This window comes from Crocuta crocuta, unplaced genomic scaffold, assembly GCF_008692635.1.
Source record: "Crocuta crocuta isolate KB4526 unplaced genomic scaffold, BGI_CrCroc_1.0 scaffold443, whole genome shotgun sequence".
Lineage (NCBI taxonomy): Eukaryota > Metazoa > Chordata > Mammalia > Carnivora > Hyaenidae > Crocuta > Crocuta crocuta.
In genome coordinates, this window is record NW_027529446.1 from 1,288,285 (window position 1) to 1,306,645 (window position 18,361).

At 64.3% G+C, this 18,361-nt stretch overlaps 1 protein-coding gene across 1 annotated transcript in view; it reads right to left on the reverse strand.

Annotated features, from left to right (window-relative positions):
• Positions 1-18,361, reverse strand: part of AP3D1 (adaptor related protein complex 3 subunit delta 1) — a 31,847-nt gene that overhangs the window by 6,040 nt on the left and 7,446 nt on the right. Inside the window, exons 6-27 of the mRNA XM_077760611.1 lie at positions 18,072-18,167; positions 17,437-17,517; positions 15,633-15,713; positions 13,721-13,828; positions 12,015-12,144; positions 11,039-11,178; positions 10,795-10,868; positions 9,700-9,749; positions 8,501-8,550; positions 8,115-8,163; positions 7,023-7,168; positions 6,792-6,940; positions 6,483-6,713; positions 5,954-6,185; positions 4,696-4,841; positions 4,218-4,359; positions 3,175-3,246; positions 2,372-2,447; positions 1,766-1,959; positions 1,605-1,678; positions 1,121-1,523; positions 96-242 (exon numbers count right to left, since the gene is read on the reverse strand). Coding sequence (XP_077616737.1) covers positions 96-242; positions 1,121-1,523; positions 1,605-1,678; positions 1,766-1,959; positions 2,372-2,447; positions 3,175-3,246; positions 4,218-4,359; positions 4,696-4,841; positions 5,954-6,185; positions 6,483-6,713; positions 6,792-6,940; positions 7,023-7,168; positions 8,115-8,163; positions 8,501-8,550; positions 9,700-9,749; positions 10,795-10,868; positions 11,039-11,178; positions 12,015-12,144; positions 13,721-13,828; positions 15,633-15,713; positions 17,437-17,517; positions 18,072-18,167 — 2,871 coding nt within the window. The remainder of the gene's footprint in view (positions 1-95; positions 243-1,120; positions 1,524-1,604; positions 1,679-1,765; positions 1,960-2,371; positions 2,448-3,174; positions 3,247-4,217; positions 4,360-4,695; positions 4,842-5,953; positions 6,186-6,482; positions 6,714-6,791; positions 6,941-7,022; positions 7,169-8,114; positions 8,164-8,500; positions 8,551-9,699; positions 9,750-10,794; positions 10,869-11,038; positions 11,179-12,014; positions 12,145-13,720; positions 13,829-15,632; positions 15,714-17,436; positions 17,518-18,071; positions 18,168-18,361) is intronic.

Below are 18,361 nucleotides of genomic sequence, written 5' to 3' on the forward strand. Positions count from 1 at the left end.
CTCCTAGGCTCAGCTGGGGACTGTCCCTGCGGCGAGGCCTCAGCGGGCTGTGGAGGCGCCTCCGGCCTGCGGGGGGCGAGTGAAGTACCCCTCACCGGGAGAGGCTCATCATCGAGCGCGCCGTTCTCCACGGGCTCTGCCGCCTCTTCACCTGGAGGCTTCTTCTTCTTGGATTTCTTCTTGTCCTTAGGTCTCTCCTCCTTCTCCTTCTTGTGCTTCTTCTTCTTATGCTTCGAAGATTTCTGGAATAAGGAGATAAGGATCAGCTGTCAAACTTCGCCGGCCGGCGGCGCCCAGCCAGGACGGGCACGCTCCGAGGCCGCTCAGCAGCCCGCGGACACATAACCACTCTGCCTGAGACGTGGGGCCGGGAGCCGAGGGAAGGAGCACGGGTGGCAGGGGACACAGACCAGCAACACTCGGGTCCCCGGGGAGCAGCACGGGACCCGGGAGCTCACTGCCAACAGGTGAAAAACACACGGAGAAACCAGAAAGAACCCAGACGCGGCCCAGCAGCAGCTCAGTGCGCGCGTGAGAACACACGTCCACGCCAAACCTGCACATGCACGTTCACAGAGCACAATTCCCGACAACTGAAAGGTGGCAACTTCAGTGAGCGAACGGACACGCACAACACGTCCACAGAGGCCTGTGTTCACCGCACAGCGCACGTCCCTCAGGTGTGTCCACCGCGCACGCGCACGTCCCTCGGCCGCGAGCAGGACTGAGGCGCCCACACCCGCCGCCCCGCGGACGGACCCGAACACACGACGCTCAGGGAGGGAACCAGACACGGGAGGCCACGCGGGGTGTGAGTCCGCGTGCGTGACGCGTCCAGAGCACGGACGGGAAGGGGCTCGTGGGTGCGGGAAGCTAGAGAGATGGTGAGGGTTGACTGCTGGTGAGGATGTGGCTTCTGGGGAGCCGGAATGTTCTGTAATTAAGCACTGGTGATAGTGACACAACGTGCTGAATGCCCCTGAGAATTACTGTACATGAGCTGCCGTTGAACGAACCTGTCCTAAAAACGAGAAGCCGCTACCCCTAGGAGGCCCTGACCCCCCACTCACGGGATTCGGGGACAACCCTGTCCTGCGCAGCCACGTGGGGACGGCCTCACCTTCCCACGGCCCCGCTCGTCGTCCTCGTCCCCGCCCCCCTGTTCCTCTCTCCTGGGCTCCTCGTCCTCTTCCTTAGCGGCAGCAACGACAGCATTCGCTCCGGGCTCTTCCTGCGGGAAGCCGGGCAGTGCGGCTCGCGGGAGTAGCCGGTGCGCGGGGCGGGGTGTCCCCTGCAGCCCCCCCCCCNACAGCCCCTGGGGCCGCCTCACCCCTCCGCCTGCGCCCACCTCCTTCTCCTCCTTCCCCCGCTCCTTCTTCCCTCGCGCTCTCTCTCTGTGCTTCTTCTCCTTCTTCCTGGGCTTCGTCTTCTTCTCCGCGGCAGGCACGGCCTCCTCGGGGGACTTCGCGGCCTCCGCGTTTCTGTGCTTCTGGACGGGCAGCTTCTCGCTGTCGGCCAGGGGCCTGGGGGCAGGTGGGGGCGTCACAGGAAGCAGGCGACGGGGACATGGGACGCAGAGCGGCCCTGCACTGCCCGGCACTTACCTGTCGAGGTCGACGTCCAGGGCCCTGTAAGGGTCGTTGGGGTCTTTGTCGTCCTCGTCACTGGGGAGCGCGTTCTGAGGGGGGGGAGAGACGCTGCGTCCAGGCGTCCGGGCCCGTGGCGCCCCCTCCACCCCCGCCCGTCGCGGCGCCAGCGGGCTGACCTCAGGCATCTCCTCGGTGACGATGTCCACCTGCTGCGCGGGGGCCACGTCCTCATCGCTGTCAGTGGGCAGAGAGCCGCGGCGCCGCGGCCCCCGCTTCTCCTTCCGCCGCCGCCTCCTCCCGCCCGTCTGCAGCCTCTGCCGCTGCTTCCGCTCCTCCTCCAGCTTCACGTACTGGTCGGATGCGGGCATCCCTGCGGGCACGCACAACCCGGCGCTCGGCGCCGCCCTGGCCCCGAGAGCCACGTGTGGCTGGGGGGCCCTCGGGGGCTCAGCAGGGCGAGTGGCCCGCGTCCCCCTGTGGTCTGTCTGCGCTAGAAGGGGGCAAGGGGACTTGCGGGCGCAGGCTCTCCGAGTGCAGACGGGCAGGCCCGGGGCGGCGGGGGCGGGGCTCGGGAAGAAGCGAGGTGGCGCCCGCGTGACGAGGGGCCCGTGGCGTGTTCCTCCCACTCACCCCCCAGTCAGGGACCTACTCCAGCCAAGGAGGCGGGAGGGGCAGGGCTGAGGCTGGGAAGGCTGGCCCTTGACAGCATCCGGGAACCACACTCGGGCCCCACCCCCCGCTGACGGGCTCTCCGGGCTCACCCCGTCCGTGCAGGTACTTGCCTGGCACTTTCAGGGGCACCGAGAGGTCTATCTGCACCACAGGTATATGCTCCACACCCGGCATGTCCTGGTACCGCTGGAGAAGCAAGTGGCGAGCGTTACCGGGCAGGACACACGGACAGATGGCAACGCGAGGTGGGGCCACGGCCCAGCCAACACGCCCACAGCCAGGGCCGCGCAGGGTCCCTGCAAACGCGATGGCATCCTGGGGAGCACAGCCCCCTGACGACTGGCGGACTGGTCCCCAAGTGTCAACGAGCACAAGTCGGATGCACGACTTCTGTCCACCTGTCCCGTTTGGATCTCCCGCTTCCAGTTAGAAAAGTAATGCAGCCTGAGCCCCACGGGAGCACTCTGCACCCACCAGGGCGGCTAAAACCAGTCAGACGTCACGGGAGCTGGGGAGGGTGGCGCCAGATGGGCGCTGCTTTTGCCCTGCAGAAGGCTGAGCAGAGTCATGAGAGGCCCTGGCGGTCCTGAGAGAAGGGAACGGACGGAGGATCCAGATGGCCGCACTGACCTGGGGGAGCCCGGGGCGGGGGGCGCGGGGGGCACGAATGAAGGCAACAGGCACCAGCTGGATTGAGATCTAGAACACTCCGGCCATGCGGAGTACCCCACATCCCCACCTGCTTCCACGCCTTGGCTCAGGGACCCACCTGGCAGTTGGGCCACACGGATCTGTGACACCCACACACTGCCCGGCAGCTGGTGGCCCCCAGGGTCCTCCCAAGAGGGGACGGGCCCTGTGGGGCTCGGGGGGAGGGGAGTGCCTCTCAAGGACGACGTGGGACCAGCCTCACCTTCTGGGGAGACGGGGAGCTTTTGATGTAGAAAGGGTTGTTGGCCTGTTCCTGCTTCCGGGCTTCTCGGCGCTGCAGGACGGAACGCGGGGTGCGAGTCAGCAACCGCACGCGCAACACAGATCCTCCATCCCAGGCGGGGGCAGCATCCGTGTTCCAGGCCCCAGGCAGGCCCGGGGCGCCCCAATATCTCTACTGGTGACCTTTGACCCACAGGGAGACCGCGACAGCAGCAAGTGTGGGGACGAGAGGTCAGAAATGACCCCAAGATGTGGGGATGACCATCTCTGTTTCAAGGATGTGAGCTCAGGGAGGCTGCGTGAGCCGCCTGAGGCCACCGTGCTCCAAAGAGCTGAGCTGGGAGTCAGATCACGCGGCCTGAGGGCTCAGCCTGCACACGGGCAGGAAAACAGGACGTCCTGGGCTGAGGGGACCCCTTATTCCAGAAGGAACATAAGACATGGTGTGGTGGGGGACTGAGGGAACACAGCGTCTCTGTACTTTTCTGAGCTGCCTGAATGGTGCACGTTGTCATAAAATCTTCCACGGGAGGGACGCCTGGGGGTCCGTCAGGTAAGCGTCCGAATTCCGCTCAGCTCACGATCTCACAGTCTGTGAGGCTGCGCTCTGCACCGACAGCCCGGACACCGGGGCCTGCTTCAGGTTCTGTGTCTCCCCCTCTCTGCCCTACCCCACTCACACTCTGTGCGTGTCTCTCTCTCTCTCAAAAATAAACGTTAAAAGAATTTCTTTTAAAACTGAACCAGAGTGAAACCCACCCCCTGGAAGTCGTGGGACGAGACCCCCGGCATGTCACAGCAGGCCCCCAGGGCTCCTTCTGAGTTGCTCTGGCCTCAAGAGAAACCACTTCTCGTTTCCACAAAACCCAACCCAGACCTCCCAGGTTGGCTCAGTGCTCCCCAGAGGACACCAGGACCGGGCAGTGCTCAGCCAGCCAGGGGCTCAGGGTCTAGGGTCTGCTCTGAGCGAGGCCATTGGCCCCGGAGGGAGCGGAGCCCAGCCTCCCCGCGCCCCGTGCTCACCCGGGCCAGCTCCTCCTCCTCGGCCTCCGGCTGCCGCTGCTTGGCATGGCGCTGCTCGTCGTCGTGGAAGATGGCCTTGGGCTTCTCGTCCTCGGACTCGCTGTCTGAGGGCGGCTCGTTGATCCAAGCGTCCAGGTCCAGGCTACAAGACGCAGGGAGGCACACGGCAGCTGCAGCCTGTGTGCCAGCCCCGCGTGCCCCTGGGGAGACCAAACAGGGACACCCCTGTCCTTTTGGAGGCGAGGACACAAAAGCTAGGCCGCTACTTGAGATCACGGCTGCTCAACAAAGCCCAGGAGCCCTTGGTGACCCTCCTGTGTTCTGGGGACCCCATGCAGGCTCACAACGCCCTGACATCTGTGGGCAAGGGCTGCCCGTCTACTTCCGGGGGTGGTGGCAGGGACACGGACACCAGTGAAGGCCCCACCACGGTTCTTTCACTGCTCCTCCTGCCATCCTGACGGGCTGTGCAGCTCACCCTTCAGGCACCGGAACCTTCTTCTGTGCCTTGGGAGCCACTGGGTTCAGCTCTCCAGCAAAGAGGGCACTCACTTCTTCCGCTACTGGCACGTCCTTGGCCTGAAGCTTCTGGATGTGCTTGACCAGCTGCAAGATGCAGGACGCCTGAGGAGGTCACAGGGGAGTCACAGGCGGGTCTCGGAGCACTGGCCACTCAGCACCGCAATGTACTGGTCTGAGCCCCTCGCCTGACCCCACCGAGGACATCTAGAGGGTGCGAAGGGGAGCACACGGGGGACTCGGTTAAGTGTCCAATTTCAGCTCAGGTCCTGATCTCCTGACTCGTGAGTTCAAGCCCCACATTGGACTGTCAACATAGAGCCTGCTTGAAATTCTCTTGTTCCTCTCTCTGCTCCTTCCCCGCTCACGTGATCTCTCCAGACAAATACACATTAGAAGAACACAGGTCTACGTATACATACATTGAAAGCAAGGAGAGAAGCCCCAGACCACATGGAAGCACCCAGGAAACCAGCCCTGGCCGCCGTGTCAGTCTGTAGGAGACAGAGGCTGACGCGGCCCATGAACAAGACAGGGTCACGAGCAGAGGAAGCACCATCCTCTGAGACCCAGAAGACCAGAAACGACAGCTTCCAGGAGGCACCGGGCACCTCTGGCTGCCTGTCCTCTGTGGACTCTGACCCGGGACTCGGCCCAAGTGTGTTTCCAGCCTCACACAAGGCTGGAGGCCCCGGGGACCGGTCGGGCTAATAAGGCAGCACAGCTGCCCGAGATCATGGAGCACCAGGGCCCCCCGGGGGTCACTGCCCGCTGCTGGGAAGTCTGCCTGGGTAATCGAGACCCCACAGTGTAAGGGGCACCAAAACGGCCACACCAAGCTCACAGCCGCCTGCCATACACGCAGCACATGCCAGGCCAGCTCTCCCCGCACAAGAAGCCAGGTCCCCTGCCGCCCACCACCCCACCCAGCAACCCGCTAGCTACTGGGTGCTTCTGGATGCTTCCCTCGAAAGCCTGCGCCTCCCGCCCATTCTCTCAAGGCGCCCCCCACTGCTGCATGCCACCTGTGGATGACCACTCGAGGCCTCCCCCACTGCAGGGGCCCAGACCTGCCCACCTCCCTGGGCCAGGAGGAAGCCCCGGAAAGCAGACTTCTCTGAGATGCTCTTCGGGGAAGGCAGGGCGGGCTCCAGAGGAGACGCTGGCTCTCGCAGGGGTGCGCCCCTGAGGAACGCGCGCCCCTGAGGAACGCTCACCCGTTCCTGGACCTCCAGGTCTGCGCTCTGCACAAACTGGGGCAGCCGCTCCACCATGAGCTGGGTGACGTCCTGGGCCGCCTCTGGCTCTGCCGCCTGCTCCTTCTGCTGCAGGATGGATGCGTAGAGCTTGACTACGTTCTGCACGTACACGGCCTGGATGTGGCCGGGCAGGGTGGTGACCTTGGGCCGCAGCATGGCCTCCAGCGTCTGCTGGGGCTCCTGCAGGTGCCTGCAGACAGGGAGGGCCAGGTGAGCAGGCCGCCCTGCTACAGGGCTCACATGGGCGCACCCCCGGCCCCAGGGCGGGTGGTCGGGACTCTAAGAAAGAACCCACGACAGCAGCAGGATGTCCACGGCTGCGACGGGCAGGGAGGAGAGGAGACGGAAGGAAGCCCATCACCCTGGGCCACGCTCATGGCTGGAAACATGCACTTGAAGCGTCCCAGGAAGGGGAGACGGGGGAAGGCGCCGGGGATCCTGGGGCGCGGGACAGCCAGCACACCTCTCCCCTGGGAAGCGCACTCACTCAGAGAACTCCCCGCAGATCCAGGCGGCCGCGTACAGCACCTCGCAGATGCCGTTGCGCTGGGTGCTGCTGGCCACCAGGTGGGCGCTGTCGAGCAGCGCGGACATCTGCGACACGGCGAACTTGCGGATGGCCTTCACGCGGATGGCCACGTCCAGCATCTGCGCGGCGATGAGGTGGCCATGGCGGGTGCCTTCCAACCGGGTCAGCTCCACCAGGACGCTGATGTACCTGCAGGAGGGAGCCCTTGAGGAGTGCCCCCTGCAACGGCGCCCGCCCCCCACCCCCCCGGGGCTGTGGGGCACGGACCACTGGAAATTGGTGACATGCTGGTAGTTACACTGGCTGCAGATGTCAATGATCTTCGTGAGCAGCTCGTCACGATAGGTCGTGCCCTCGGCCTTGTCCACGTGGCTCATTAGCTTTTTGACGATCTCCACGAGGTTCTTCTTGGACACCTGGGGGGGAGGGGCATGAGGGAGGCGTGGGGCAGGCGCGGGGGGAGAGGCACGAGGGAGGCGCGGGGGGAGGGGCACGCACCATTCCGTACAGGAGGTCGAGGGCCCGCAGGCGGATGGACTCGTCCTTGTCGTCCAGACACTGCAACACGAGGTCCTTGTGGGCCTGCACGGACTTGGGGTGCGTCCTCAGGATCTTGGACATGGCCAGCAGGCCCAGGTACTTCACTGCGGGGAGGGCGGGCGAGACAGTTAGCAGGGACGCGCCTTCCCGGCCTTCGGGGCCGGTGCCGACACACTGAGGACGTGGCGCTGCAGGCCCGGCGCCAGTGTCCGCCCCGAGCAACCTACACGCAGGGGGCTCTGAAGCAGGGGTGGTGAACCACTGGCCGCCACGGGCCAGGCCCCACACGAGGTCTGTTTCTGTAAAAGCTGCGCACAAGCGCGCGCCTGTGGTCACTGCGACGGCGGGGGCGACAGGGCTGTGTGTGGCCCTTCGCAGGACAGGTCCAGCAGCCCCTGCTCCAAACAGATCTGGACCGAAAACGTGGAGCTGGTGCTCTGGGCCCTCAGAAGCCCCTGATGCCCTGGTCCAGGCCTCAGGACACGCGACGGGCGTGAAGCCCTGACGGAACACGTCTGTCAAGACCATAGGGTGCGGAAGCAAGGCCGCCTCGGGCCGCATGAGGCCGTGGGGAAGAGCAGGGGAGCGCTGGGAGCTGGGCCCGCCCCCCGTCGGTCCCAGAAGGCCTCAGGCAGGAGACCCTGGAGGAGTGGACACCAGTGCAGCTCCAGGCCCTGTCCCGCGGCTCTCCCGACCCCAGGCTGTGTCCCCCGGCAGCCCCCTAGCTCTGCGCTAGAACTGGGGCTCAGGGACCCCACCCGGGTCCCACCTTCCCAGGGAGGTGGGCGCACGGCCCACAGTCTGAAACTCCTCCAGCTGAACGCAGGAGGGGCGGTCACCAGAGTCTCACACTGAGACAGCGACGAAGGAGGGGAGCAGGCAGGGGTGCGACCAAACGGAGAAACACTGGCTTCTTTAAAGCGCTGCCGAAGCCCAGGGCACCCCTCGCACACCGCGCTGCACGGCTGAAGAGCGTCAGCGCCTGTGACCGTGCGGGGCCGAGGGCCCCAGGGCCTCACAGGCTCAGGGTGCAGGGAGAGAGGAACTCACGGTTCTGGTCGGAGTCTTCTATCAATATCCTCAACTTCTGGACACAGAGCTGCAGAGGGAAAGGTGACACAGGTCACAGCCCTGAGACGACAGTGAATTCCGTGACCTCAGGCCCGCCTCGCACCCTGGTCCAGCTCACAGGTCCTGGGACCCAGAGGGACAGGGGGACACCTGGCCCTGCTCCGCATGGCACCCACCACGCAGGAGGGTGGCTGGCGGGCGCCGACAGGGAAACAGTTTGGGGACCACCCCACGTACACACCAACACCCCAATGGCTTCCAGGCGCGGGAACGTGCATCCCCCTCCCTCCCGAGTCAGCTCCACAGACACGCCACGCAGGGCCTGGGCAGGGCGCCCCACGTGCGTGACGCAGGTGTGGGGGTACCTGGATGCTGGCGCTGTGGTTCGGCATGCCAGACGACAGGGAGATGAGCACTGAAACAGAAAACCTCGTCTCAGGGCCTCGTGGGGCCTCAGCCTGCGTCGGACGCGCCCAGAAGCACTGGGCTGGGCTGTCCCACGAGAGGCTGGCTTAGGAGACGGCGTCTGGAACCGGACTCCAGGGCGCCTGCCACCCTCACTGGCCGGGGGCCCGTGTCCCAGAGCTCTCCGTGCAGACACAAGGTTCATGATGAGGACCCACTCCCCTCCCGGGGTCTGGGGTCTCCGCCCGAGCCGGGCAGAGGGGCTGCTGAGCGACCCCCGGTGGGAACCTGGGCGCTGGGTCTCTGTGGTCAAGAACACAGACCAGGCCACAAGGCAGGTCCCCCCCGCCCAGGGCACTTCCAGAGCCTGGTCCAGCCCCACCTGAGACCCAACGACCCTGCACTGTGCCAGGCCCGCTTCGGCCCGCTCCCCCAGACCCCTGCCCGGCGCCAGGGACAGCTCTGATCCTGCCACATCTCGGCTTCCCCCACCGACTCCTCCAGACACACAGACACGCTCTCCACGTTCTGCATTTGCTGCCTCTGAGCACCAGCTGCCCCCGTGCCCACCTTCCTTCTCCACTAGGGCCGCTGCGCCTCAAGGACACGGTGGCCCACACAGTTCTAATCCTGCAGCGTGGACCCTGGCCCAGCCTCTTGTGAATGACTGAACTTCAGGCTGTCGAGGGGGCCGAGGAGGGACCAGGAGGCCAGCTTCCCGACAGCGCTGGGCCATCAGGCAGTGCGGAGGTGAACCCACGAGCCACTAGGTCTAAGACAAGTGGCCTAGAGGGAAAGCCGGGCGGCAGCTAGCCTGCCTGGGGGCGGCGACCCGGGCTCCGACGGCCAGCAGGGGGAGGGGCAGGCGCACCACCCGGGCCTCTGTGTGGCCCTCAGCCTGGGCGGGACTCAGACCAGGGGGTGCCTCTGATCCCGCCCCGTGAAGCCTTCCGTGGTGGGTTCTATGCTCGAGTTCCTGGGGGCAGCACAGGGCCGGCCTGGCTTTAGAATAGTCAGGAAGGAGGGTCTCGCTGGCAGGGGGAGATGCATGTCCGAGGGTGGCGGGACTCGGTGCTGGAGGCAGGGGCCCTGGCCACGTGTGTCCCACGGGCCAGCGTTTCTCTAGGGGGCTCCCAATGGGGGAGGGCGGGCCCCTCACCTGCGATGACGGTGTTCACGCACTCGTACAGAAGGGACATGGCGGACGTGCTGGTGGAGGGAGAAGAGCAGAGGGTGAGGACTGGGAGGCCCGCGGCGGAAGCAGGCCTGGGGGCCCCGCACGCTGCCATCACCAGGGTCCACGGCAGTCCCCAGGGGACACGAGCCTTCCTTCCTGACCACCAGCGGTGACCTCTGACGTCCCCAGAACACTTCTGTTTCGTGACGCCCGAGGGAAAGCCACCCGTCCTGAGTGTCCCCCCACCCAGGATGGCCCCCGGCCCCACCTCCGGGCCCAGACACAGGCGGGCACAACACAGAAGTCCGTGGCCCGGGTGCTTAGCTCTGGGGCGTCCAGGCGACAAGGAGAACACAGCCCAGGGCAACAACCCAGGGCAGGCACCAGGTGTGCCTACTCCGCTCTGCCATCCTTCCGGGTGACGCTCTTGATCCCAAGTCACCCCCACCTGACACGTAAGTGGCTGCCACGTGTCCCAGGGAGCAGGGCCATCAGACCGTCCCCACCGTGGCTACAAGACTGACGGCTTCCTGTTTAATCCCCTCAGAAAACCACTGGGCTGCACCACATGCCGCGACGCCTGTGGCTTAAACCAGAGACGCTCCAAGCCTGAGGCCTCACGCGGCCACACGGCGCCGTGTCTGGTGTGGCTGTGCGACCCCAGTGCCGCCCGCCGCCACCTCCCGAGGGGACCCGGGGAGAGCTCTGGTGCCACCTGCCCCTCAGCGCCCATGATTCAGGCGCAGGCACCCAGGGTGGAGCGGGAGCTCTGGCGACATTCCAGAACCGGCCAGAGACCGAGCCAGGAGGCCCCGGCCGACTGCTGAGCTAGAGGCCGGCGGGGGGTGGGGGGCGGGCGCTCGGCCTTCCTTTTGTTTTCACTGGCGCCGTTTCCAAAATGGATTCACTGTCCCCAGGGTCCCAGGAGGGCCAGCATGAGGCCCTGTGGTACAGCTCACGGTCGGGAACAAGATCACACGAGTGTGTTTGCTTTCTGACTCCAAGACTCTCCCCGGGTCCCCCGAGGGCCCGGAGGCCTGCGGGGCAGACGAGGTCACATGGGGGCCCGGGGCTCACCTGTGGATCAGGTTGGTGAGAGGCTCAATCAGCTTCTTGCCCAACCTTGGCTCCAAGGGGGTCAGAGCACCAAACTAGGGACGACAGAGGCCGGGGGTCACTCGTGGCAGGAACGGGATCACGCGTCTGGGGTTCTACGTGGCCGCACTGACTCTGACCTGCGCCCACACGCCCAGGGTGCTCCCAGGACACGCCGGGGCCGCCTTCGTGCGGCGACAGAGGGAAGACTGGGAGGGATACTTGCCAATTTGATAATCTTAATGAGGACCCAGTTGTTGGTTGAGGAGGTCATCAGCTTGAAGAACAGGGGGGCAAGGGAAAGGTAGTTTTTGGGGTTGCGCCTGGCCAGTTCACAGATGACATTGACTGCGGCCGACTGGACCCCTGTGACATAAGGGGGGGTGTCCTCATCAGTAAGGAGGTCCCCCGATCAGTAAACACGGGGAGGTGCAGCCTTCTCGAGGAGCAGCGTCCCCCCAAGTGCAGGGAGCCCTGCTGTGCCTGGCTCCAGCACCAACCGCTCCGGGTTAGGCTGCCTGTGGCCAAGACCCAGGCAACACGGCCGCTGCCCGAGTCTGGGGGCCCGACTCCCATCACACCTGCCGCCTCGCTCCCACTTCCTCTAACGGAACTTTCCACAGCCTGTGGTCCTTAATACGCAGCAGGCTCCCCCGAGACAAGATGGAACCCGCCTCGTGTCAGAGAAGCTACGTGACACTGCTCGGCCCAGGGAGTCCTCAACGAGGGAAGGATTTACGGAGGACAGGAGGCCATGAGCCCCGCAGTGGGGACCGCAGCCAAGACGTCGGCATCAAGTCATGAGCGCCAACATGCGGACAGAGCCCCAGGCAGCGGCCGCTCCCCAGTGCGAGGACGGCGGAGGGCTGGAGTTGCCGGAAAAAGGACAGCCCGGCAGCGAGGGGACACCCAGTGCCCAGAGCTTGGCGCCTGAATCCCACACCAACGAACAGGGGCCAGGCTGCTTGGGGGAAACGGTGGATTTCCGGCCGGAGCGGGGGAAGCAGGAAGCAAACCTGGTGCCCTGTGGTGCCAGACGGGAAGAAGATACTGCCCCGGGTGGGGGGCGGGAGGGGGGGTCCCAGGACACGAGTTCCAGACCTAGTGCCCCTTCAACGCTTTCCTCGCAGCACCCTCCAGTGGGGTTCACAGACGCCGCGGAGCCCTGCGCCCCCGCACCGCCCCCTCGCCAACCAACCAACCGGGATCGGGGTCCTCCAGCTTCTCCTTCAGGCGGGGGAACGCGGGCCGCAGCGACTCGGGGTACTTCAGGAACACCTTGTACATGATCAACACGGCCTTCTTCCGGATGTACGGCTTGGTGTGCGACATCTGCAGGGGCAGCGGGCTGGTCAGCCTCCCCGCCACCCCACTGCTGTTCCCGGCGCCCGCCCTGAGCCCCTCCGCTGCTGCCCGTCGCCCTCCCCGCACCCGCCCTGCTCACCTTCCTGCACTGCCCGAGTTTCCCCTCCGTCCCCCGGAGGAAAACCCTCTCTCCAGCTCATCTGGTGTCTGGCCTCCGAGCCAGGCCTGCACACCCGCTCCACTGCCCCAGGCCCAGGGCGTCCCACGATAGTGTCGTGGATGGAACTGGAACCTGCGTCCCCTGTGCCCATGACCCTAGGCCCGCCCTCCGGAGCCCGAGACCCTTGTCTCACCCTGGCTGGAACCCAATGAGGGACACGGCCCTGAACTGGAAAGCAAGTCTCTGCCTCAGCCTCCTCCGGCCGCTGAGGCCCGTTCCCAGAGCAGGATGCCAAGGGGTGTCCAGGGCGGTCAGGGCCCCCTCCACACGTGACTGTCCCACAGCTCTCGTCCTTTCCCAACGCTGCCCCGGCAGGGAGGCCTCCTGCCTCGTGGCACAGGGCCCTGCACCGCGTCAGCAGTCTGGGCCAGAAGGGCAGAACTCTCGCCCCCCGCTCGAGAGCCAGCAGGCGCCCCGGAGTGAGTGGGCGGGGCCGAGCGTGGGCCAGCCCCTGCTCTAGAAGCTGGCGACACGCCTGGCCTGAGACCACATGCCAAGACCAACCCATCCACATGGCAAACAGGGGGGCCTGGATGGACAGAACTGTCCGGGGGGACACAGCCACCCTTCCGCTCTGTCCAGACAAAACCAGTGGGAAAAGGCCTCCCGATTAGCTGAAGACTTGGGTGCACAGCTGGTGCCCCCGAGGACCATGACCTGAGAAAGGACACCCGCGTTTTAGGCAGACGCTCTGACAGCCTGGAAACGAGCCCTGGCCGGGGCCTCTGCCCCTCGGGTGGACTGAACCACAAGAAGGCAAACTGTGGCCAAAGGTGTCCGACTTCGGCTCAGGTCATGAGGACACAGTTCGTGGGTTCGAGCCCCACGTCGGGCTCTGTGCTGACAGCTCAGAGCCTGGAGATGCTTCGGATTCTGTGTCTCCCTCTCTCTCTGACCCGCCCCTGCTCACACACTGTCTCTCTCTCTCTCTCTCTCAAAAATAAATAAAACATTAAAAAAGTAAATTAAAGAAAATTGTGGCCAAAGGAAAACATAGGCCATCAGGGACGGAGCCGGCAGGGCCACACGAACCAGGTGCACTGCCTGCTGACACAACCACCGTCACCCGCGAGGCGGAGAGGCGGGAAGTGACAGGGACGCGCCGCAGGGCGTGGGCGCTCACCCCGGCCGGCACCCACCTCTGGCCCCAGGCAGGGCTCTGTGAAAGGAGGTGAAGAAAGAATGTGACGGTGAAGACGGCCCGAGGCCAGGGCCCCACCAGTGGGGGGCTGGGGGGGACACAGCAACTCGGCCGGCCCCCCGGCTCCGCACGCCCAAGTGTTCCTGGGGTGACGGTTAGCCTCGGGTTTCCCGGCACCCGGACGGACTGAATCTCGTCACAGAGCAGAGGCCAAGGGGTGCCGGGGACACTCGTAAACTCACCAGGGTCATGATGTCGTTGGCCAAGTCTCTGGCAAGATCTGGGGTAACAAAACAGGACAGGCCAGTCAGCGCAACGCCAGTGTCGTACTGGCTGGGGCTGCTCAGGTCCTGGAAAGGGAAGGAGGGGGTCAGCGGGCACATGCCAACCGGCGTCAAGGGCTCCCGGCCTGCGGTCTGGGGCTGCATCTGTATGCGACGTGGCGAGCGGCAGCCTGTTCTGGACACTGTCCCCGGAGCCAGGACAGGGGGAGAACGGTCCCCGCCCCCCCGCCAGGCACAGAGGTGCACAGACAGCCCGGTGTGCCAGGGCCGTGGCCACAAGCGGGGCCGAGCCTGTCCCAGTGCCCTCCCCGGTGCTGAGGGGAAGGGGCAGTTGGCCCCCGGCGGGGCTGGGGGCTCGGTCCCGAGGGCAGAATCCGGGGGTGGCGGCTCTGGCCCGAGGCCCGTGTTCTGGGAGGGCAGGAAAAGCAGTCCCCAGAGGCCCTGGATTGCGTATCGCAGCTCTGGCCGCCCCAAGCACGGAAGGGCCTCGGCTCCACGCCAGGGAAACACCGCCTGTGCCACAAACCTGCTCAGAGGGCGCTTTTCTAAGGACCCCCCAACTTCACCTACACGTGGTAAAAACAGACCGAGAGGCATCTCAGTCCCCTTTCTAGGCTGCGGGGACAAGCTGGAGGCGCCAGCCCTTGGACCCAGCCCGGCCCAGGCTGAGGGCCGCAGGGGAAGCCGGGCCCTGGCCGGCCAGGCTCCTACTTCAGCACGACTTGCGAGGGCCTTTTCAGAAACACAGGTTTGTGGGAGGGACGCCTGCGTCACAGTTAAGTGGGAGGAGCCCCAGCCAAGGGGACGGGGGCAGGGCTGGTCTGTGGAAGTTATGTTTCAGAAGTCACCGGTTTGTTTAAATGACACATGTGGGGGTACCCGGGTGACTCAATCAGTGAAAGTCCAATTTTTAACATCGTCCAAGTCATGATCTCATGGTTTGTGAGATCGAGCCCACGGGAGGACGCCAGTGGCCCTCTGCTCTGTTACAGGGTCGTCTCAGGCTCAGTCACCTCCCCCGCAGAGATCTAGGCCACCACCTCTACCCTGTCTCCATGCGGAGCAGTGACCATCTATGTTTAAACGGAGGTCCTTACAAAGGGGCGGGTGGGGGCCTGGCTGTGCCCAGGCACCGGGCCAGAGACCCTTCTCGCCAGGCGGGCTGGCCCTCTGCCCCGTTACGTTCCCCCACCAGCCGCTCCCAGATGAGCCTGCCCCTCACAGCCTGTGGCATCCATGCTGCTACCTCCTCACGACCAACGGCTCACAGGCTCAAACTAGTGGCTCAGCCTCGTGCCCCCGTGAGGGTGCCCACAACTCACGGGGTCTGGCCTGCACACCTCACCACCTCTGCTTCTCCCTGAACCCCCCCGCCCCCACTACTGCACAAAAGATGCTGGAAGCTCTGGAGCCGAGAATTTACCACTCGGGATCTTCAGGACTAAGACACGACAAACTTCCACACGACTGAGACGTGCACGCAGTGTGACTAAAAGAGCCCGTGGGCAGGGAGGCCCCCGCAGGAAGGGTGTGCAGCCTCGGGGAGCACTCCCACCAGAGGGAGACGGGCCTGAGAGGGGAGTGTCGGAGCCAGAGGCCCCAGGCAGGGAAGGGGGGTGGCTGGCAATCTCTGGCCTCGCCCGCTGCCCAGGAGCAGGGAGACAGGGACACGGGCCAGGGCACCACTCTGGGTGTCCCCTGCTGACGCCGCACCCACATTCCAGCCACGGGCTTGCCAAGGGGGTCACTGGGGTGAGCCTGCTGGGCTCGTGCTTTCTACTGGCCGCTCGCTCAGAGCGTCAGAAGAGCCGGCGTGGACAGTGCAGGGACGGGGTCCCTGAGGACGCTCGGTGAGTGAAGGACCGCCTACCTTGCGGATCTGGTTCGTCGTCAGCATGATGACATCAGTCCCCTCATGAAAGCACTGGGAAGCAGCGAGGTAGCCGATCCGCTGTGAGTCAGACACAGGGCGTCACACACGAGACGAGGGGCCGCGCGCCCCGGGGAGAAGCCCCAGCCCGTCCCCCGAGCTCCATGCCAAGCAGCCCCCGTGGTCGGGCAGTGACAGTGGCCGAGGGACCACTGGGGGGTGGGTGCCAGGAAATCCTTCCCGGAGGAAGAGGCAAGTGCAGTTCTCGTGAAGCCGGCCAAGCCAGCAGGCCTCTCCCCGGCCCGTGTGCGGGCGACGCCTGGGCAGCCAGGAACCCCTTTATGATGGAATCTGCAGGTCACCCCCAGCCCGGGCGCTCCCCGCAGTCAGAGCCCCCTGCCCGGCTGACCCGACGTCCCGTCGCACCTGCACACGCACGAGACGCTCCCATGCAGCACGCCCCAACCTGGGCCACACACATTTGGTTTCTCCACCGAGAGTAACCCGTGGGCAGGATGATGGCAACGTTTAGAGGGAGCGCGGGGCTGACCCAGCAGCGACCCTCAGGCAGGCGCCGCACCCCACGGACCTGGAAATGGTCTCAGCTGCCTGGCTGGTGTGCGTTCCCGTCAAAACTCGAGTCGCCCCGGGAAAACTACGGAAGGCCCTCAACTGGGCCACGGGGGCTACCCATCGGTTTTCAGAACATTTACTGGAACGGGAGCTGTGCTTACATTCTAATACCGAGTGAGGCGGTGATGCCCATCACTCACAAGCAAGGCCCTGCGAGGTGAAGGAAAATGTGCAGAAGCGACCATGAGGCACTGGGGCCAGGAGACAATTGGTGGCCTCTGTGCAAGACAGTCAGTGCTTGCTTGGTTTACACACAGTTACACATCCTTAGTAGTATTAAAAAATACAGGATGCCGGGGTGGCTCAGTCAGTTGAACATCCTACTTCAACTCAAGTCACGATCTCACAGTCCGTGGGTTTGAGCCCCGCATCTGGCTGTTCGCTGTCCGTTCAGAGCCAGCTTCGGATCCACTGCCCCGCCCACCCCTCCCCCACGCACACTCTTGCTCTCAAAAACAAACGTTAAAAAAAAACCGCATATATATAATCAATCCTACGAACCCATCACTTCACTGATGGTCCTCAAAGTTGAAAAAAAGGAAATCACGCAAATGGCATTAACAGATAATGTGACGAACATGGGCTGGTGACGTTTGAGGCGTGGAAGTTTGCCTGGAACACGCCACTCGTGTCCTGCACGGTTTTTTGTTCTTAACATTTTTATTTATTATTGAGAGACAGAGACAGAGCATGAGCGTAGGAGGGGCAGAAAGAGAGGGAGACACAGACTCTCAAGCAGGCTCCAGGCCCTGAGCTGTCAGCACAGAGCCCGATGCGGGGCTCGAACCCACGAACCGCGAGATCATGACCTGAGCCGAAAGTCGGACGCTCAACCGACTAAGCCACCCAGGCGCCCCTGTTCTTAACATTTTTATTTATTATCGAGAGACAGAGACAGAGCATGAGCGTAGGAGGGGCAGAAAGAGAGGGAGACACAGAATCCAAAGCAGCTCCAGGCTCTGAGCTGTCAGCACAGAGCCCGACGTGGGGCTCGAACCCACAAACCGCGAGACCACGACCTGAGCCGAAGCCGGCCGCTTCACCGACGGAGCCCCCGGTGCCCTGCGTCCTCCCGGGTCTCTGCACAGCGTGGCCCCTGGCCACAGACACCCACGCCCTCTGCCCCCGCCAGCACGCGGTTCAGGTCTGAGAGCAAGCTTGCCCGCCTCACCTTGAACGTGAACTTGGAGGCGCTCATCACTTCTATGATGTTGAAGGCAGCCCAGCTGATGTCATAGCCCAACATCTGTAACTGTCAAAGAGACGAACGTGGTGATTTCCACTCACACGCTGAGGCCTGAGCCCCAACATTCAACACTCTGTCTCAGCTCAAACAGCACCGAACGCCACGCGTCTCCTGAAATGGGCCTTCCACACACACCCTGGGGTATTTCACTTCTTCTGATGGCCTTGTCTTCACATTTAAAACCAGAGGGCAGGTCAATCACAAGCACAGGATAAACGCCTGCGGCTGAAATACTAGCGTCCATGGGCAGTGGTTGAAATCCCTCACACCTAAAGGGTGACGAGGTGCCCCGGCAAGCCGTCCGCCTCCCTTCTGACCTCAGCAGAGGGGGCCGGGCCCGGGCCAGGCGGGGTCCGACACGCCCTGAGCCACGGGGTCGTCACGGCCTGGCCTCCCTCAGCTTTGTGCCGAGGCCGGCGCCTGGAGCTGACAATGTGAGTGTCTGGGTAGAAACGTACAGTGGACGGATAAATGGGTGGCGGTATAGATGGACGGACAGAAGGATGGAGGGAGGGGGCGTCACTCTGAAGCGCACTGCGCAAACCGTCCTCAGTACTTACGTAGGTCAGCTTGCAGACTGCATTCGCCTTTACTGCAATGTTGTCTTGCTTCAGCTCCTGCTTGATTTCATCGATGCACTGGGAGATGTACTTTGCCTAAAGGGGGAAAAAAAGTGTTGAAAAATTGCAAGTGTCTAAAACAGTCAAGAAAGCAGCCAAACACAAGAGGCCACCCGGTGTGTGATTCCGCCGGTGTGCAACAACCCGACCAGGCATGCCCACAGCACAGGAGGCGGGCCAGTGGGTGTGGGCGGCGGGGGAGAGGGGGAGGGGGGCAGGCGCTGGGGGGA